This window comes from Aythya ferina (assembly GCF_964211825.1).
Source record: "Aythya ferina genome assembly, chromosome: Z".
NCBI lineage: Eukaryota > Metazoa > Chordata > Aves > Anseriformes > Anatidae > Aythya > Aythya ferina.
In genome coordinates this window covers 81716916-81735331 of record NC_140299.1, presented here as the reverse complement: position 1 = coordinate 81735331, position 18416 = coordinate 81716916, and the positions used below count along the sequence as shown (strand labels likewise).

Sequence of the window (18416 nt, the reverse complement as noted above, 5' to 3'; positions counted from 1 at the left end):
AGCATATGCCCAATATATGTCCCAACATAAACATTTTTCAACATATTTCACTTTCATTTTCTTCTTCTAAGTAACTGAGACTGATTATAAAAAAGTATGCTTAATTATGTAATTGTTACACTTGCAATTAGACTATAAGAGAGGAAGGGACACTCTAGAAGAAAACACTATTTTTGTTGTGTAACCATTAGTTACACTATACACTATTACACTATTAGTTACACTATAGTAACACTATTTTTACTATTTTTTTAATAGTAACACTACTTTTGCTGTGTAACCTTCTTGGATTTCTATGCTGTGATATAATATTGCTAAATCTGATCTGTATTAAAAGTTTTTAATGCTATTTTTCAGTTGTATATGAATTTTTGTAGGAAAAGCACTAGCCTCCTTCAAAATTTCTATGTATGGTATGAATGTAGGAATACCATTGCAACCAAAATTTTAATGTAACACAGCAGTGGAGGCATTCACGTCACAGGCCCTGATCAGACAACAGAATTATTAGCCAGACACAAAGACACAAAGTCTTTGTGCACGCAATTATGCTGAGACCAAAAATAGTTGATCTGATAGCTAATGAAGTTTATTTCTGCCCACGTGATATGCTGGTTTTGTTCCATTCTACTTTTCTGAAGGAGAATGATAGCAGTTTCATTAGAATAAACTCACAAGTTTTTATCTCCTTGAATCACTGTTTCTGTTCTTCTCTACCCAAGATGAAAGAGAAAGCCTTCTTGTGTTTCTTGCTGCTCTGAACATGAAATAGTCGACTAGTCTGATTGGGCTGAGGAAGACAGAGTTTCTTGAGCAACAATATATACAGATTTGGATAGACTGGTTGTGTAAATGAATAGGAAGGGGAGAATAATGAGAAAAGGCCACATCTGGAGTGCTGGGTCCAGATCTGGGCTCCCAGTACAAGATAGACCTGGAAGTACTGGAGAGAGTCCAACAGGCATCCACCACGATGGTCAAAGAACTGGAAAGGAGCACCTCTCCTATGAGGAGAGGCTGAGAGAGCTAGGACTGCTCTCCCCCTCTACTCTGCCATGGTCAGGCCTCACCTGGAGTACTGTGTCCAGTTCTGGGCTCCCCGGTATAAGAAAGACAGGGATTTCCTGGAAAGAGCCCAGCAGAGGGCTACAAAGATGATACGGGGCCTGGAGCATCTTCCCTGTGAGGAAAGGCTGAGAGACCTGGGTCTGTTCAGCCTGGAGAAAAGAAGACTGAGAAGGGATCTCCTCAATGTATATAAATATCTGAGGGGTGGGGGACAGAAGGATGTAGCCAACCCCTTCTCAGTGGTTTGTGGTGATAGGACAAGGGGCAATGGCTGCAAGTTAGAGCACAGTAAGTTCTGCACTGACATGCGAAAGAACTTCTTCATGGTGAGGGTGACAGAGCACTGGGACAGGCTGCATACAGTGGTTGTGGAGTCTCCTCCTCTGGAGATATTCCAGGCCTGTCTGGATGCCTACCTGGGCAGCCTGCTCTGAGGAACCTGCTTTGGCAGGGGGGTTTGACCCGATGATCTTTCGAGGTCCCTTCCAACCCCTACAGTTCTGTGATTCTGTGACTCTGTGACCAGAAAAGAAGAGGCTCAGGGGAATCTCATCAACGTCTATAAATACCTGAAGGGAGAAAGTGATGAAGAAGGAACCAAACTCTTCTCAGTGGTGCCTGGTGGCAGGACAACAGGCAATGAGCACAAGTTCGCGTACATGAAATTCCATGTGAATACAAGAAAATACTTTTTTTACTGTGTGATGGTGGTCAAAGAGTTGCCCAAGTTGCCTAGAAATATTGTGGAGTCTACTTCTCTGGAGATACTCAAAAGCTTCCTGGACACGGTCCTGGTCAACCTGCTTTAGCTGACTGCATGAGCAGGTGAATTTTAAGATACTCCTGCAACTTTTGTGGTTCTGTGATTCTGTGCACTATTAGTATTAAAGTCTGAGGGAAAATAAATAAATAAATAATGAATGAATGAATGAATGAATGAATGAATGTAAACTCATATGCATCTTTACAATATTCTGCATCTTCTTATGATTAACTCCTCATCAAGCAGCATAAACAAGAACTTAAAAACATGTATGAATCAAAATGAAAAAAGTGGAATAGCTAACATCTCTTGAAATAACTGGTCGTATAAGTATGGAAACCACTCAAGCAGAACTAAATATTCAGAGTTTTACTTGGATTTTTGCTTTTGTCATAAGAAGTTAATAGAAGAAACATTTTCCAATGTGGTATGTTTTTGGTTATGCATATTTGCATGTTACTTTTTTCTAATAAAGAACCAAGCCATCCATGATCAGAATGTTTTGCAAAACATTTCTTCACCCCCTCTACCTCAAACCTATTTAAGCTACAAGCTGTACCAGCTACAGCTGTGTTTGTTATAAAATTATTTCTTAGCCTTCTATATGTGATAAATAAAGGATTACTTTTACCTTTTTCTAGCTAAAGTGCATCTAATTCAAAGTTGTGCCTCGAGGGTCTCTTAATATTCAGAGCAGAGAGGACAGACTTCTTCAGGCACCCAGTGATCCTTACCCAATCATACTCATACCTCTCTACTGACTACACAGGAATTTCATATAATAATGTTGATTTATGTTCTTAACTTGCAGCTGTCTATTGCTAGGATAGGTGATTCCCATATTCAGAGACAAGAAAATTGCAAAGAAAAACAAATATTTGTTTGTGAAATTTTGCAGGTTTCCCTCAGCCAACAGTTTGTCTAACACGTCGTTCAGGCTGGCTGAATTTTTACAATCAAGTACTTAATTACTGCTTTGTGGATTGCTTATGGAAGTCTCAGCAGTCAATTTTTATTATAGGGGTTTTTCTGTGATTTATATAGCATGAGCATACAATACTTTCTATCATGAATCATAAAGCACATTACATTTGCTAACAACTTGTTTTCAAAAAAAAATCGTTAGTTTAGTAAACATTTTTGAATGCTTCCCTAAAGACTGACATTTTGTATGCCTGGTGTATGCAGTGATATTAATAATATAGTAATTATTATGACATATGTTTTTGTCATTTGGTGACTGGTGCCATGTGAACAAAGGCAAATTTTGTTTTCCTTGAAAGAACACAGGAAAAAACCTACTGAATAATTGTAACTTTCCTGTGCAACATAGCACAGAAAAAATAAATAAATAAATAAACAAATAAATAAATATAAATCCTATTCATAGGACATTCATAGGAATAAAATATTGAACAGATGAAAATTTGGGGAAAAATATCCACACAAAATTTGTGAAAATATTTTTCCTACGTACTAGCTGTTCTCTTACAATGCATTTTTTTTACTTTTACATGGAATTGAGAACTTGAATTCAAGATTTTATTTGTCACCTTCTTCTAACAAACATCCCTATTCTCAAAAGAAATGAATGGATGTTAGCTGTGCAGTGAAACATGAAACATGAGTGAAGAAATGCTCAAATTACATGTCTCTGTAATTGTGACTAGGCTGTGCTTCACACTGAGTGTTTCCAGACAGCGAATCCTTCAACCGATCTATGCCATTATGCTCCGGGATTGTTGGTTCTGCTATTTCTGACTACCCGGAGAGCATTGTTCTCAGCCATGCAACTCAGATTGCTTTCTAAGAAACCATACTTAATGTCCTTGCTCCATGTTTGTTTAGTCGTATTTACCTGTCTCACCTCATTTGTCACAGAAAACACGTTAATGCTAGTACTCCAGCAAAGATGTAAGGGAGTTTGGGTTTGTTTGCTGTTTCCTGTGCAGTGATTTCTATCTTGATAATTGTAAGTTCTTGTCTTCAACCTTTTGAAGTTCCAAAATTGAACCAATGAAATACAAATACCGGTGCTAATTTTAGCAAATCCTTTCCTGTTGCCATGCTGCAACAATAACCAGTCCTACAGAAGAATAAAATGTACAGTCCACTTCTCGGCTGCTCAGGTGGGAGAACAAACGTACAAGTTGTTATTGTCCTGATGTAGGATACAAAACAAATACATATTCAAATAGCACTCTAACAAAACAATACTAAGGTCAGTGAACCTTTTTTTCTTTTTGAATGAGGTAATCAATTGAAATCACCTTCCTGAAACTCGAACGCTTTTTATTTCTTTGTTTGTTCATTTATCTTTAGTGATACCTGTGGATTTCAGGTAAACATTAGCTGCAAGATTTTAAATAAGTTTTCCCAGCTCAATGGGAAAGCTTCTATTTCCCTACATCCTTCTTTTTATGAATAGCCACAGCTTTAATTTTAAGAGTGGCTGCATGTTTTTGTGTAATTCCTTTTTGTAAGCTGTTAAGCAGCCCATTAATCATACTCCAAAAAAAATTAAACTTATTGTAAAATAAGTACTTGTTGTACAAGTCTGCAACAAACTTATATATAAAAAAGCAAACAAACAACACCTTTAGGTTACCATATGTTGCCATTAAAAATCCACAAAGGACAAGGATTCTATTCAGGTATGGGTGATATCAAGCTCATGACATTCACTCCAGTTTACTTTGCTTATTGAATTGCCACTTTCTCTGCTTACTCCACTTTTACAATGGATCAAAACAGAACAGAGTCTGCCTTTTACCATAATCTTTCTCTGTGTCAGAAATCACAGCTGAAGACTACATAAATTTCATTCTCTCCTCAAAAGACAGTTTTTACCATTATTGCACTCTTTTTTTTTTTTTTTTTAACAAGTTAGAAAATGCTGAGAGTCATGTTTCCTGAAAAATGATTGTCACAAGAACAACAGCACACTGAAAGGCACCCTTAATTTGTCCCCCTAAGATAAAAGCACAGACTGAATTTGAACATACAGGCTTATGCTGTAGCATCATCCATTTGTATGTGGAGACATTTGTAAGAAGCAAGTCTTCTGAATTTCAGCATTAGTACGAGGCAAATATTTCAGGTTAAATTCATGCTGTGGACACTAAGTGTATTTTACACCTTGCTTACCTTTCCTTCTGCAGTCAAGACTGCCTCATCCTTGAAAGACTGAGTAATGTCATTAACATCATACAACCTACAGAAACTGTCTTTGGTCATAAAATGGAACTGGCTGATGTGGGTTGACATCCAAAGGGACCTGGACAAGCTTGAGAAGTGGGACCATGTGAACCTAATGAGGCTCAACAAGTCCAAGTGCAAGGTGCTGCACCTGGGTCAGGGCAATCCCAGACAGGAGTGCAGACTGGGAGAAGAAATCACTGAGATACAGCCCTGCAGATAAGGACTTGGGGGTTCTGGTGGACAAAAACCTTAACATGAGCCAGCAGTGTGTGCTTGCAGCCCAGAAGGCCAACTGCATCCTGGGCTGCATCAACAGAGGAGTGGCCAGCATGACGAGGGAGGTGACTGCACCCCTCTGCTCTGCCCTGGTCTCACCTGGAGTACTGCATCCAGGTCTGGGGCTCCCAGCACAAGACAGGTGTGGGGCTGTTGGAGCAGGTCCAGAGAAAGACCACAAAGTTGATCAGAGGGCTGGAGCACCTCTTCTGTGAATAAAGTCTGAGATACCTGGATCTCTTCAGGCTGAAGAAGAGAACGCTTCAGGGAGACATCACCGAGACCTTCAAGTACCTGAAGAGGGTTTGAGCAGATAATGATAGGACAAGGGGGAATGGTTTAAAAGTAAAACAGGGGAGATTTACATGTAGATTAGAAGTTACAAGGAAATTTTTAACTCAGAGGGCGGTGAGGCCCAGGCCCAGGCTGCCCAGAGAAGCTGTGGCTGCCCCATCCCTGGAGCTGTTCAAGACCAGGTTGAATGGGATCCTGAGAAACTTGGTCTGGTGGGTGACATCCCTGCCCATTGCAGGGGGGTCGGCATTAGATGACCTTTAAGGTCCCTTCCAACCAAACTCACTCTTTGATTCTATGATTCTATGAAATCCATAGATAAAATCCAGGAATCAAGACAATTCAATACAAAAGGAACACTCAGACAACCTTGTGACAAGGACAATTTGATGTGCCCTTTGTTCTGCCTCTGCAGACAGACCTTTCTTTCCTTCTGCCTCTGAGGTCCTTTCTGTTCCTGCATTTTGGCAAGCATGTTGGCAGTAACTGTGTGGGTAGCATGAACAGTGATATCAAATGTAAGCTTAGAAGGAGCTAAAAATGGAGGAAGAATTAGAATACTGTGCTATGTGTTTTGTTATTGCAACCATTATTAAGATATAATAATGTTTAAGCATCTAGCTACATCTAGCAACATGCAGAAAATACATAGATCAGGACAAAAAAGTAAGGAAGTTGTCCTGGAATCTAGAAAATGAAAGATCTGGACTACAAAAATGAATATGAATAGGTCCAACTTACTATTAAGTCTGGGTTTTACAACTGACATTTGTTGCCTGGAAATGTTGCTCAGTCACCTTTTCATCACTTAATATTGTCTGGATTTTCTGGATGTTTCAGCTCATAGCAAGTTGCACACATCTGCACACAGCCCACACTCGATTGTCATTTTTATCTACTTCTGTGTGCAGTGATCAAGCCTGGCACTAGCAAATATGTATAGAGTGATCAGGCATATGCACTGCTCTCTGCAGCCTTGCAGATGGCAGAGTGGCTGCGTGAGCAATACAGAATCTGTTCTCATATGTTCACAGTTTCCCAGACAGAATCATGTAAGTCCCATGTGGGTATAAATATATTATTAATTCTGCACACATGATCTGTGCATTTTAAGTCTACAATGCTGAGAAATACAAACAGCAACACAGAAATATAACAGAAATACAAAATGTCCCGTGAATTTAAACCTGCCATTCAGACAGATGTAGCATCTAGATTTTCCCCGTCAGTCCAGATTTCCTCTAGATCCACAGCTTTTTCCAATATAGCTGCTACAATTCAGAGGACAGTCCTCTCCTCTCCCAAATTGTGTCGAAGAAGGCTGACCCATCTGCCTAGTCCAAACTATCCCTGTGGCCAAGGCACTGTTTTTCTACTGCAGAACAGGATAAAGATCAAATACACTGTCAGTATAAGGAAATTCAAGGTTCAAGCCTGTGTCCAAAGAATGGTATTGAAACCCAAGTCTCCTCATAGGTCAGCTGAGGGCTCCAGTCCACAGAAAACTCAAGGTCTTCTGTTGATCTGAGTCATCAAACTTGAATCACAGTAGGGAAAGAGATGCAAGAAGTAGCAGCTAGGGAAGTTCCTGCTCCAATAAATATATAACTATTTTTATAAGCTGGGACAGTTCCAACAAAAATATTACTGCAAAATAAACAATTGCTAGGCAGTTAATTCACTTAGTTCTGCTATGAGAGATATAAATTCAGGACCTATTCCCTATCAAGAGGAGTATATTGCAGCTGAGGGCTGGATTCATCTACATTTCAGATTATTTCTTTCCTTTTGGGGCTTTCAAACTACAGAAATTATTAACAGATGAAGACCTGTACCTAGAAAAAGGGCCATTCCCCTTAATTCTGAGTTTTACTCCTGGCTGCTTGTCAGCTCATCACCCAGCACCTAATGAAGGATTCCATCTTAAGCACCTTTGTCACCTCAAATTTGCATGAAGAGTCCTCATGACTAATACAAGCCTGACGTCCCACAGAATCAAATGGCACATCCAAGTTCATAGGATCTGGCAGAAGTTTACTCCAACAAAAAATAACAACAGATTTCAACTATGGCCATAAAAATGACCGGCTGTCATGCTTTTTTGTTGTTGCTGTTGTTGTCATTATATGCAATTAATCCTTGGAAGAGCAAGCATTCCAAAAGGGAATTATCTGCTACTTAATGTAATGTAACACCCATAGAGTGGGAACATAAAGTCCTATCAAGCCACTCTGCAGTCAAACATGAGATCTCCTAGTAAAGTGGTAATTTAAAAGCATTCATTTGCCTGTCCAAAATAGGAAACATTTAAGTGCTCTGAAGTGACTTAGGAATGAAGTAAATGAGGAGCTGTGAAGAAGATGGAAACGTATCTACAGGTCACAAAATAATTTAGGTTAGTCAACCTAAGAGAATGTCATACACCGAGCAAGATGAAGGAGAAGATGAAGAAGAAAAAAATCAGCATTGACAGAGTGAGCAGAAAGAAACCTCCAGTAGGGAGAATACTTTTTCTGGCTAACTGTATACATTCAGGGGAAAAGAAAAAAAAAGGCCAATAAAAGAGCATTAGTAGAGCAGCATTACTGCCTCACTAGAGACAGAGCAGTTCAGAGCTCTGTTCAGTATGGACCAAACAAATCAAACAAAATAGTGCTGCATTTTTAGCAACAATTGCAACAGCAATGTAAATGACAGACCATCTACATCCACATCTAACTATACCACAACACACACACCACATTAAACAGTACCTAAAACACCCATTCAGACCTTTCTCCATTAAGTCTGTAATGTGCTTTTAGACAATTTATTTGCTTCTCTCCTTTAAAACTGCTGTTAGTTAGTCACAGTGGAGCTGTTAAACAGCCTGTTAGGGTTCTCAGTGAATGTCAGCCTGACACAATCCCAAGAAAATGCCTGATACCACATGACTATCAGTAGAAGAAAAAGTTGCATTTGGATATACACCATAATTTGCAGTTCCTTGTTTGATCTAACAACCTGCATATTAGAGAACTGGCATAGAAATGTACGTGGCTCCATCTATAATGCTAAATGATACAATAAATGTGCTATAGAGAAATCCTATCAAAATAACAGACAAAAAAATCTTATAATTCATGCATTACTGTTACATGTACATTTTGAGAAGAGGATCTGATAATGTGTTTTCCAAACAACCTCACAGGTTTTACTTTGACTAAGTTACAACTGATACTTTTCCATGACAAATTTGATTGTTCATGGTCTTCTACATAAGTTCAATTATTTTTTTTATCATGTACTGTTGTATAATACTTCAAAATTCTGGGAGTATCTACAAATGTATATGTTCCTTATTTTAATGCAATCTTATGAAGCTATGCTTGTCATATTATACAGGTTTAATGACTAAATCACTACTGACTCCAAAAGTGACTGTAGTTTATACTTGCATTTCAACTTTAAGAGTCTGTTTCAACACTAAAGAAGAGACATTTAAAAAAACAATAAACTCCAATAAACCAGTTTGTCAGTGTTTTGAGCCAATAACTTCTATAGGACAAAGTGAGATTATTATGGATATTAGAGGAAAGGTCTTGAATATTTGCTCTGACACTGTAGGTTGAATAAAGAAAATATAATACTTTGCCTCCCCAGTAGTATTGAATTGCAAATACATATGGATAGTAAGAAATAATAGAATCACAGTTTAAGTATCGGTTACTTTTAAAGAGGTTTTGGGGAGGGGGGTGAAAGAGGATTATGAGACTAACCTGAATAAGCATCCAGCTGAACTGGCAGAGGTAAAGGTAATGCGTAACAGATGCAAGGGCAGAGCAACTTTCCTCTGAGAGATGTTGACTGAGGTAAGCAGAGGCCAGGAATGAAATCTATAAGGGAAAAATAAACACTTATTGAAACCAAACAAGATTATTTTAATAATAATGATGAGGGAAAAGATGACATTATCTTCAGTTTGAAAGTAAAATATACACTAAATTACCGTTCCAGAGGCTGAGCAGAACCTTGGAAAAATAAATTTAATATTCATCCAAAAGAAATGACCCTTTAGCAGTGTCAGCCACAAGACCAGTTTTACGCTTCTTGCAGAAAACACATATCCGTTACATCCATATCTGAAAAGACTACGGAGAGATTTAATTTTTTTGTTTAATGTTACCCAGACTATTTACTATGCAACACAGGACACCAGATTTTGAACCGAGGTTGGAGATTTTCCTCCATTAAAAAAGGAGAGATCTTCTGATTTCAGTAAGGACAGAAATTTTATTGAATGGTATGAAAAATAATGTACTGATATCATAAATTTGTTGTGTTTTGCAAGTATATATTTTTTTTTCCCCTGAAAATTGTAGTTGTGCAAATATATTGTTTACAAACTTTCACTGCTGTTTAGACTTCATCTGGAAGAACTTCTTCACAGAAAGGGTTGTGAGGCACTGGAACAGGCTGCCCAGGGAAGTGGTGGAGTCACCATCCCTGGAGGTCTTTAAAAGACGTTTAGATGTAGAGCTTAGGGAAATGGTTTAGTGGGGACTGTTAGCGTTAAGTTAGAGGTTGGACTCGATGACCTTGAGGTCTCTTCCAACCTAGAAAATTCTGTGATTCTGTGATTCTGTGATTTTTCTGATCATTATATCTCCTCTGATCCACACACATACAAATCTGATTGTTCTTACTTTGCACCACCGTGAGAGAACAAGCAGGCCCACAGTTTTCCAGAGTCTGACTCTAGAATGTGTAAGATCTACCCAAGCTGTAAATTTCAGATAATGCTCATTTCCAGGTGGCCCAGAAAAAGCAACACACCAGTGCCTGGAAGTTTCTATAACATTGCATATCTCACCACCCTGTTATGTATAACTCCAGAATTATCACATACAAAACTACTGTAAGCTCTGTCAGCTTTCAAAAACCCCAAGCAAACAAACAACAACACACACACAAGAACAAAACAAAACAACCAAACAAACAAACAAAAACAAAAACCAAGCAAACTCAGAAGGCATTAACTGCCTTCCACGCTGTCAGACATGTAGCTGCAACATTATACCCCATCACATAACATGGTAACAGTGGGTAAAAGTGAGTATGAACCTGGCCAGGATTTCACACTCACCAGAAAGCTATAAATTATTTTCCACAAACATGCCAAATATCAAGGGGCAACATGTCTGTGGAGTAAGCAGCCTTGTCTAAGGTATAAAGGTATTCCACCACTGACGCTGGCTGCACTGAACGCTACTGAACAATACCAATATAAAACTTAAAATTAAAACACATCTTAGAAAGTTTCAGCTTTGTCTTCTGTGAATTTATTTAAGGAGGAAACAATTCTACAAGCAGGCCTCATTAAAGAATTACAGTGTTCACATAAAGAAAAGCTTTGTTTACCTACTGAATGCCTGCAGTAACTGATGATTTTTCATAGAATCTTAGAATCATAGAATATCCTGAGTATGAAGGGACCCATAAGGATCATCAAGTCCAACTCCTGGCACCGCACAGGTCTACCTAAAAGTTTAGACCATGTGACTAAGTGCACAGTCCAATCGCTTCTTAAATTCAGACAGGCTTGGTGCAGTGATTACGTCCCTGGAGAGCCTGTTCCAGTGTGTGACCACCCTCTCGGTGAAGAACCTCTTCCTGATGCCCAGCCTAAACTTCCCCTGCCTCAGCTTAACACCATTCCTATGGGTCCTGTCACTGGTGTTTACAGAGAATAGGTCACCTGCCTCTCCACTCCCCCTCGCGAGGAAGTTGTAGACCGCGATGAGGTCCCCCCTCAGCCTCCTCTTCTCCAGGCTGAACAGGCCCAGTGCCCTCAGCCGCTCCTCATATGTCTTCCCCTCTAGGCCCTTCACCATCTTTGTCACCCTCCTCTGGACACTCTCCAGTAGTTTCACGTCCTTTTTGTGCTGTGGTGCCCAGAACTGCACACAGTACTCAAGGTGAGGCCGCACCAGCACAGAGTAGAGCAGGACAATCACCTCCCTTGACCTACTAGCGATGCCGTGCTTGATGCACCCCAGGATGCAGTTGGCCCTCCTGGCTGCCAGGGCACACTGCTGGCTCAGACTCAGCTTGCTATCAACCACAACCCCCAGATCCCTCTCTGTGGGGCTGCTCTCCAGCGTCTCATTGCCCAGTCTGTACGTATAGCCAGGGTTGCCCCGTCCCAGCTCTCCACGGCACTTGTCTTTGTTAAACTTCATGTGGTTGGTGATTGCCCAGCTCTCCAATCTGTGCAGATCTCTCCACAAGGCCTTTCCACTCTCATCCAAGTCTACAACTCCTCCAAGTTTGGTGTCATCAGCAAATTTGCTCAAAACACCTTCTAGTCCTACATCCAACTCATTTATAAAGACATTGAAGAGGACTGGCACTAAAATGGAGCCTTGAGGGACCCCACTAGTGACCATCCGCCAGCCAGATGTGGCCCAATTTACCACAACCCTTTGAGCCCTGCCCGTCAGTCAATTGCTCACCCACCATATGATATTTTTGTTAAGTTGTATGCTGGACATTTTGTCTAGTAGGATCCTATGGGAAACCGTGTCAAAAGCCTTGCTGAAGTCCAAAAAGATCACATCAGCTGGTTTCCCTTGATCGACTAGATGGGTGATCTTATTATAAAGGGAAATCAAGTTTGTCAGGCAGGACCTACCCCTCATGAACCCATGTTGGCTGGGACCAATGACCTCATTGTCCCCCAGGTGCACTTCAATAACTTCAAGAATCATCTTCTCCATAATTTTACCAGGCACTGACATGGGACTGACAGGCCTGTAATTGCTAGGGTCTTTCTTGTCCTTCGTGAAAACTGGCACAACATTTGCCAGCTTCCAGTCTACTGGGACCTCTCTGGATTCCCAAGGTCATTGAAAAATAATTGAGAGAGGTCCTGCGATGACATCAGCCAGCTCTCTGAGCACCCTGGGATGGATCACATCCAGACCCATGGACTTGTATGGATCCAGGTGGAGCAGCAAATTCTGCACACGTTCAGGGTCAGTTGGGAGTTTGTCATTCCCACCATCATGGCCCTCCAGCTCAAGGCATCCTGGTTCCTGAAGCCCATCATCAGTGTTGAAGATAGAGGTGAAGAAAGCATTAAACGTCTCTGCTTTCCCTATGTCATTTTCTGTGAGGAGACCTTCCCCTTCAAGTAGCGAATAGCATCAAGTTTTCCTTTCCATTACACAGAATACTATTTTGAGCAACAGCCCATTAACTTGTTGGTAATACAATTTGTAGACTGTGCTGGCTGCTTTAAACCAGAGTTAGTGAAAATGTTTTAGGAGATGTGTGGAGAAGGAGGTTCAATTATACCAGATGAGTTGGTATATACCTGGGCATCGTATTTGTAACAGAAATGCACTCACACCCAGTGTCTTTTCTATAAAAATATCTTTATAAAGGCAGGCCCTGTTTATTGACAAACACTGCAGCAAATAAGTATCTGTCATGCAGACAATGTTATCTAAGAATGAGATGAAAGAATATGAATGAGCAACTAGGCAACAACTGGGCTAAAAGCTATTACAAGACGGATTTCATTATCTAAAGAACACAAATGCACTTTTAGTATTCTGTGTGGAGTTAATGAGGGTTCTGCTGGGAACTGAAGCCTGGCCATAGTAACACAACCACTTGGTTATTAAGAGGTTAATACACAGCCTAATATAGACTGCAGTTTGCCAAGTGCTGACACTGCTGAAACAAATGTCATTGTCTGGAGTGGGTTAAACACAACTGAAACTGGTGTGCAATATCTGCCTTCCACTGAGGATAAACACAAGAAATGTTTGTGTAAACAACTGTGCAGCACCAGCTCGCTCAAACCGCACCAACAGTGCTTTTTCCAAATGCTTGTACTCACAACAAGATAAATACAGCATGCAGGTGGAGGGGCTCTGTCACCCTTTGTTCCCAAAAGGTTTGTGTATATGTCAAGGGCAGATTGTCATGCTGGAGACAGAGAAAAAGGAGGGATGAAAGGAGAAGTCCTGGGAATATGTTTTTGGCACCTTCTCGGCTGAATGTTGGCTTGCAAGAGTTTTGCATCTGCAAAGAAAGTGTCACTGCTAGCTTTTTCCTGTGTTTCAATAAAAATTATTTTTGTATATTTTTGTATATTAAAATAATAATAAAAAAGAGGTACCTTGCTCTGCCAAGAGTTTTCTAACAAAACAAGGCTAAGAGGCCAAAGTTTTGCTAAGCTTGTGTTCCTCTCATGGATTCTGACCAATGTTGGTGAGATAAAACAGCATTGAAGCTAAAGTAATCACTCATCTAAGAAATCATTGTAATTAATATCATTAGAGTGTCTAGACAAAAGAAGAAAAAAAAAAAAAGTAGAGGAGGCAAAGAAATATCTATTATTCTCATATGATCCTTATCTTGCATCTTGGGCAGAACATACAAGTGCTCTACTAAGTCTTGGATTATAGCACAAGTGGCAAGTCGTATTTTGAAATGTTGGTACGAGAGGCTGTACTTGAACTGTGCTGTTCTGACAAACACTGGCTGCATCGTGACTCACAGCTTAAAATGCAACGCATTGCGACTTACCAGAAACACCATGAGTGCAGGCCACTAAACAGGCCTCTCTCCTGTAATCCCTGGGGTGTTTAGGGAGACATAAAAAAAAAAAAACAACTTTCCAAATAATTGTTCCTTACTGCTTACTGTGTCATGCCTTCTGTACTTCACTGAGTTTTAACTGCAATGGGCAATCTTTTGTACTGCTGAACCTCTGACTTAATAAGGGAAAGATGTACCCCATATTGGAATAAGTTGTTCCCTCTTGCAACATTAAAAAAAATAAATATTGGGAGTGTTCCTCTTGGTACCAATTGTTCAGAGCTCTGTTTATAGAGACCATATGATTGCAAATGTCCCTATGCAAATAATCTTTGTAACCTGCCATTTGTTTCTATGCAGAGATTATACACATAATGTTTCTGCCTGCTACTCGTCAGTCTTGCCCACAAACTGATTTAACTAAGGATAATAACTGACTTAAGTCACTTGCATAGGAGGTTGCTCATTTTGTTAATTTGTACGTGGTATTTCTGTGCCACACTCAAAATCAAAGTGATAGTGTACCACTCAGAAGATTCTTCACCAGAAAATGAAAAAAAAAAAAAAAAAGAAAAGTAAAAAGCAAACAAACAAACAAAAAAAAAAACAATAATACACATCTGTTAAAAAGCAAAAAGATCTTTGACAAGGTTCCTATCTGACAGTCATTTACTCAGTAAATTAACCAAAGGATACTGCAATTCCTTTGTAAGATAATTACCTAGCAATTATATGCAAGGAAATTAAAACCTGAACATTCAACCTAAGTCCCCAGCATCAAATTAAAAATGAATAAAAACCAGACTGTTTACAAAACTGAACATTTGTGTATGGAGAAGGGTATTTTTGAACCATCTTACTACTTAACTCCTTAGTTATGAGCCTTCCAGTTTCCAGCTTGCACTTGTTTGTGGTCAGCTTCTATCTGTCTGTTCTGCTAGAAGCCTCTCCTGTGTTAGAAAGCATTTCCTTTTCCCTGGGGTTTGCACTGCCATGAATGCAGGGAAAGCAGCTCTTGTGCTGAAGTCTTTGCAGTGTGCATACCGGTTTTGTTCTCCGTTTATACACTGATCTTGCTTTGCTTCTGTCGTGAGAGCACTCACTCACTCAGACTGGGATGAAGAAGAGTTGCAGAGTCCTCACAGGATTCTCATCCAGCAATTTTCCTAACTTCCTGTCTTCCCTGAACGTGCTTCTGCTATACAGCAATACCGTTACCTCATGATCATCTGCTACACCCAGCTTTTCTTCTCATTTCAATGACTACCTCTTGCCAGGCAGAAATGTTTTGCTATTAGTCTGCAAGTTACAACTTTTCCCTTTGGTCTAGCAAATAGCACTGTATTTCATGATTCAGCCTTCAAAGCTGCTCACATCTTTCTCAACACTACCCAACACCACTTTGTAGTGTCAGTGCATCTCTATGCCGTCAGTGCATTTTGCCCAGGCACGTTGTTTTCTGTTCCATGGACTGGTCCCTTCGTATCTATGAAATGCTTCTCATCATTCACTGCTCTCTCACAGCTGTCTTCTTCCCATTACTCTGTCCCTTCCCACACTGGACTAATCCTCTTCTATTATTATTTTACTAATTATGTGACATGTATTTATCTCATCAAAGAAAAACATCAGAGTAGTCTGGCCTGATGTAAGTTGAAACACAGGGGAGGTCTTATTATACCCTTTATTTATCTCTATGCCTTTCAATACTTTTTTTTTTTTTTTTTTCTGTCATATTTTTTCTGAAGCTGAATTACTGGTCCTGCAGTCGTCAAGATTACTTCTCCCTTTTTATCTATTATTTTTCAGTCACGGAGTAGCACTCTGAATTGAAGGACTTGTGAAAAATGCATGCTACTAGACCTGCAAGGTCTCCTACCAGCATTTTCGGAGTCAGGAACAGGGATGCTTCTGTTCCAGCACATGAATGCACTTATCCTTCGGGATATGCCTCATGCCTCAGCAGCTGCAGCCTTCACACCAAACTATTCACTCTATCCTCTATCTTGCCTTTATTCCAGTGGTAATCTTCAGAGTCACTCGCTATCTTCTCTGAAATTCTGAAGATTTTCACTTTGTTAGTTTGGAGTCATAATTGATATATTTCCTGCCTTATGGCACTTTTTTTTTTTTTTTTTACCAGAAATTTCACATTTTATCTTCATTTATATAACTAGAAAAAATACCAAAAATTCCACACAAGACTACACTATTGTCATATAATGTGACTAACCACATGTATATGGCATATTCACTTACGCCAACTACAGGTGATGGGGGGAAATCAATCAGCTATTTCTATTGCTAAAAGAATTTATTAAAATATGAATTCAGAATTATCAGAGCTAGATTTTGTTTGTTACAGAAAGTTACAGAGAAAGCCTAAGTGAGAGCTGCCTTTCAAATGTTGTATACAAGAAAAAAAGGAAAGACATGAAGGTAGAATTGGCATTGACCATGCCAATCAGCCAAACAATAGTCGAATGAGAAGTAGGTTGGCTCAAACTTAAATAAGAAGAAAGAATACAGAAATTGAGTACAAAATAGCAGTAATTACGGCTTGCTATGGTAAGTATGGATGTGCTACCATATGATAGACTTTAAAATGAGAATAAAGCATTTGATGGGTGGAAAAAAAACTTATCTTTACTTTGAACCATAAAAGTAATGACCTTAAACTGTGTACGTCAGACTAGAATGGATTGTGCCTGTTTTTGGACAATTACAGTATGTACAAAGCTCACATAATTTACAGCAAAATATAATATTTGGTCACTGTATGATCAAATCGAGACTTTACATTGGAAAATTTACCTGTGCACAGAGTTGTGAGTGCCTTTGAAGAAACTTAAATATTAATGTATTGCTGATTACTACTTTTAGCATTTCTCCTTCTGAGTGCAGGCAACAGCACAAATGTGGTTCTTCAAGTAGCATTGAACTATACAAATTTGCAATGGTACCCTTGGTAACTGGGCAATGCAGATTTTCATCAGCTCTACCAAACAAGTATTTCTCTGTGTTTAGAATTTTAAGAGTGATAACTCCACATAGACATCCAAAGTGTCAGTATTTCCTCTTCTGCACTTCAGCCTGCACTGCACCTTCCACCAATTGTTCTGAACTTGTTTCTGCATTACAATGGTTAACAGGGTGCCATCCCTCCAGGACCTTTCCACAGAAATGTGGTACATTTACTGCATTTGGAATACTTTGATGAAAGAAGATTACTTTGGTTTTTATATTTAAGTGATTATTTCTCTTTGTTTTTTTTATGGCTAATTATATTGTATCATCTATTCCTGGTCAGAGAATGAAACGCCCAATAAGGAGGACAGGAACAATTTCTGTTGAAATCCATAATAAATTAACCATGTTCCTCATGACTTGAACCAGTCCATCTTAAGATTCTGTGCAGATATTTTAGCCTACAATTGAAGAAGCACTGACAAAGAAATATCTTACAATGGTCAAGGTATATCTGATGTGATATTAGCTACACAGCTCCTTCACAAATACTAGAAAACTGATGCTTTCAGCATTGGTATTGTAAATGTTCAGATAAATCCCCTAAGCAGTGAATAAAGGGTAGAAGTAAAATAATAGAGCAGTGAAGTGTAATCAAAACCTGTTGTAATTTTAAGAATTGCAACAAGTATTTTCATACAAGAACAGGTCTGAGAGTAATAATCTTTCCCTTGCATTGGAAGAAGAGCTGAGGAAGCAGGCTGTTTTGGGGAAAAAGAGGGAGAACAAAAAGAGAGCAAAAACCGTGGAGATGGGTAACCCAAGCAGGTGAAAAGAGCTTTGAGCAGCAGAACAGCACAGGGTGGGTTCTGGAGGAGCACGCCAGAACCCATCCTTATGCATCTGCTGGTTTCATTTTCCCATCCAAGCAGGAAGCACCCCTGCCTTCTACATTTCTACTCAGACTTCCTGAGAAAAATATCCTTTCCCACCAGGAGAAACCCACACACCGAGCTGACAAATGAAGAGCATGTCAGTATACTCATGCTGCATTTTTTGTAATTTCTGCAAATTCCTGCCTCACAGTAAGAATTCGCAGAGCTTTACACATTGCCTTCTTCTAGGCATAAATGTCTTCCTGTAGGTCTTACAGAAATGGATCCTGACAGTGGCCGTTTCATCTCTCACACTAAGTAAAAAATATTTGCTTAATTAATTTCATTCTTTTCTAATCCAAAATTCATTTATCTGTTCC

The 18416-nt window shown here is 39.4% G+C and overlaps 1 protein-coding gene across 1 annotated transcript in view; it reads right to left on the bottom strand.

Moving 5' to 3' along the window:
* The window catches only part of ADGRV1 (adhesion G protein-coupled receptor V1), a 298863-nt gene that overhangs the window by 79463 nt on the left and 200984 nt on the right, over nucleotides 1-18416 (bottom strand). The window contains exon 91 of the mRNA XM_084504535.1: nucleotides 9361-9477. Within this exon, the coding sequence (XP_084360661.1) occupies nucleotides 9361-9477 (117 nt within the window). The remainder of the gene's footprint in view (nucleotides 1-9360; nucleotides 9478-18416) is intronic.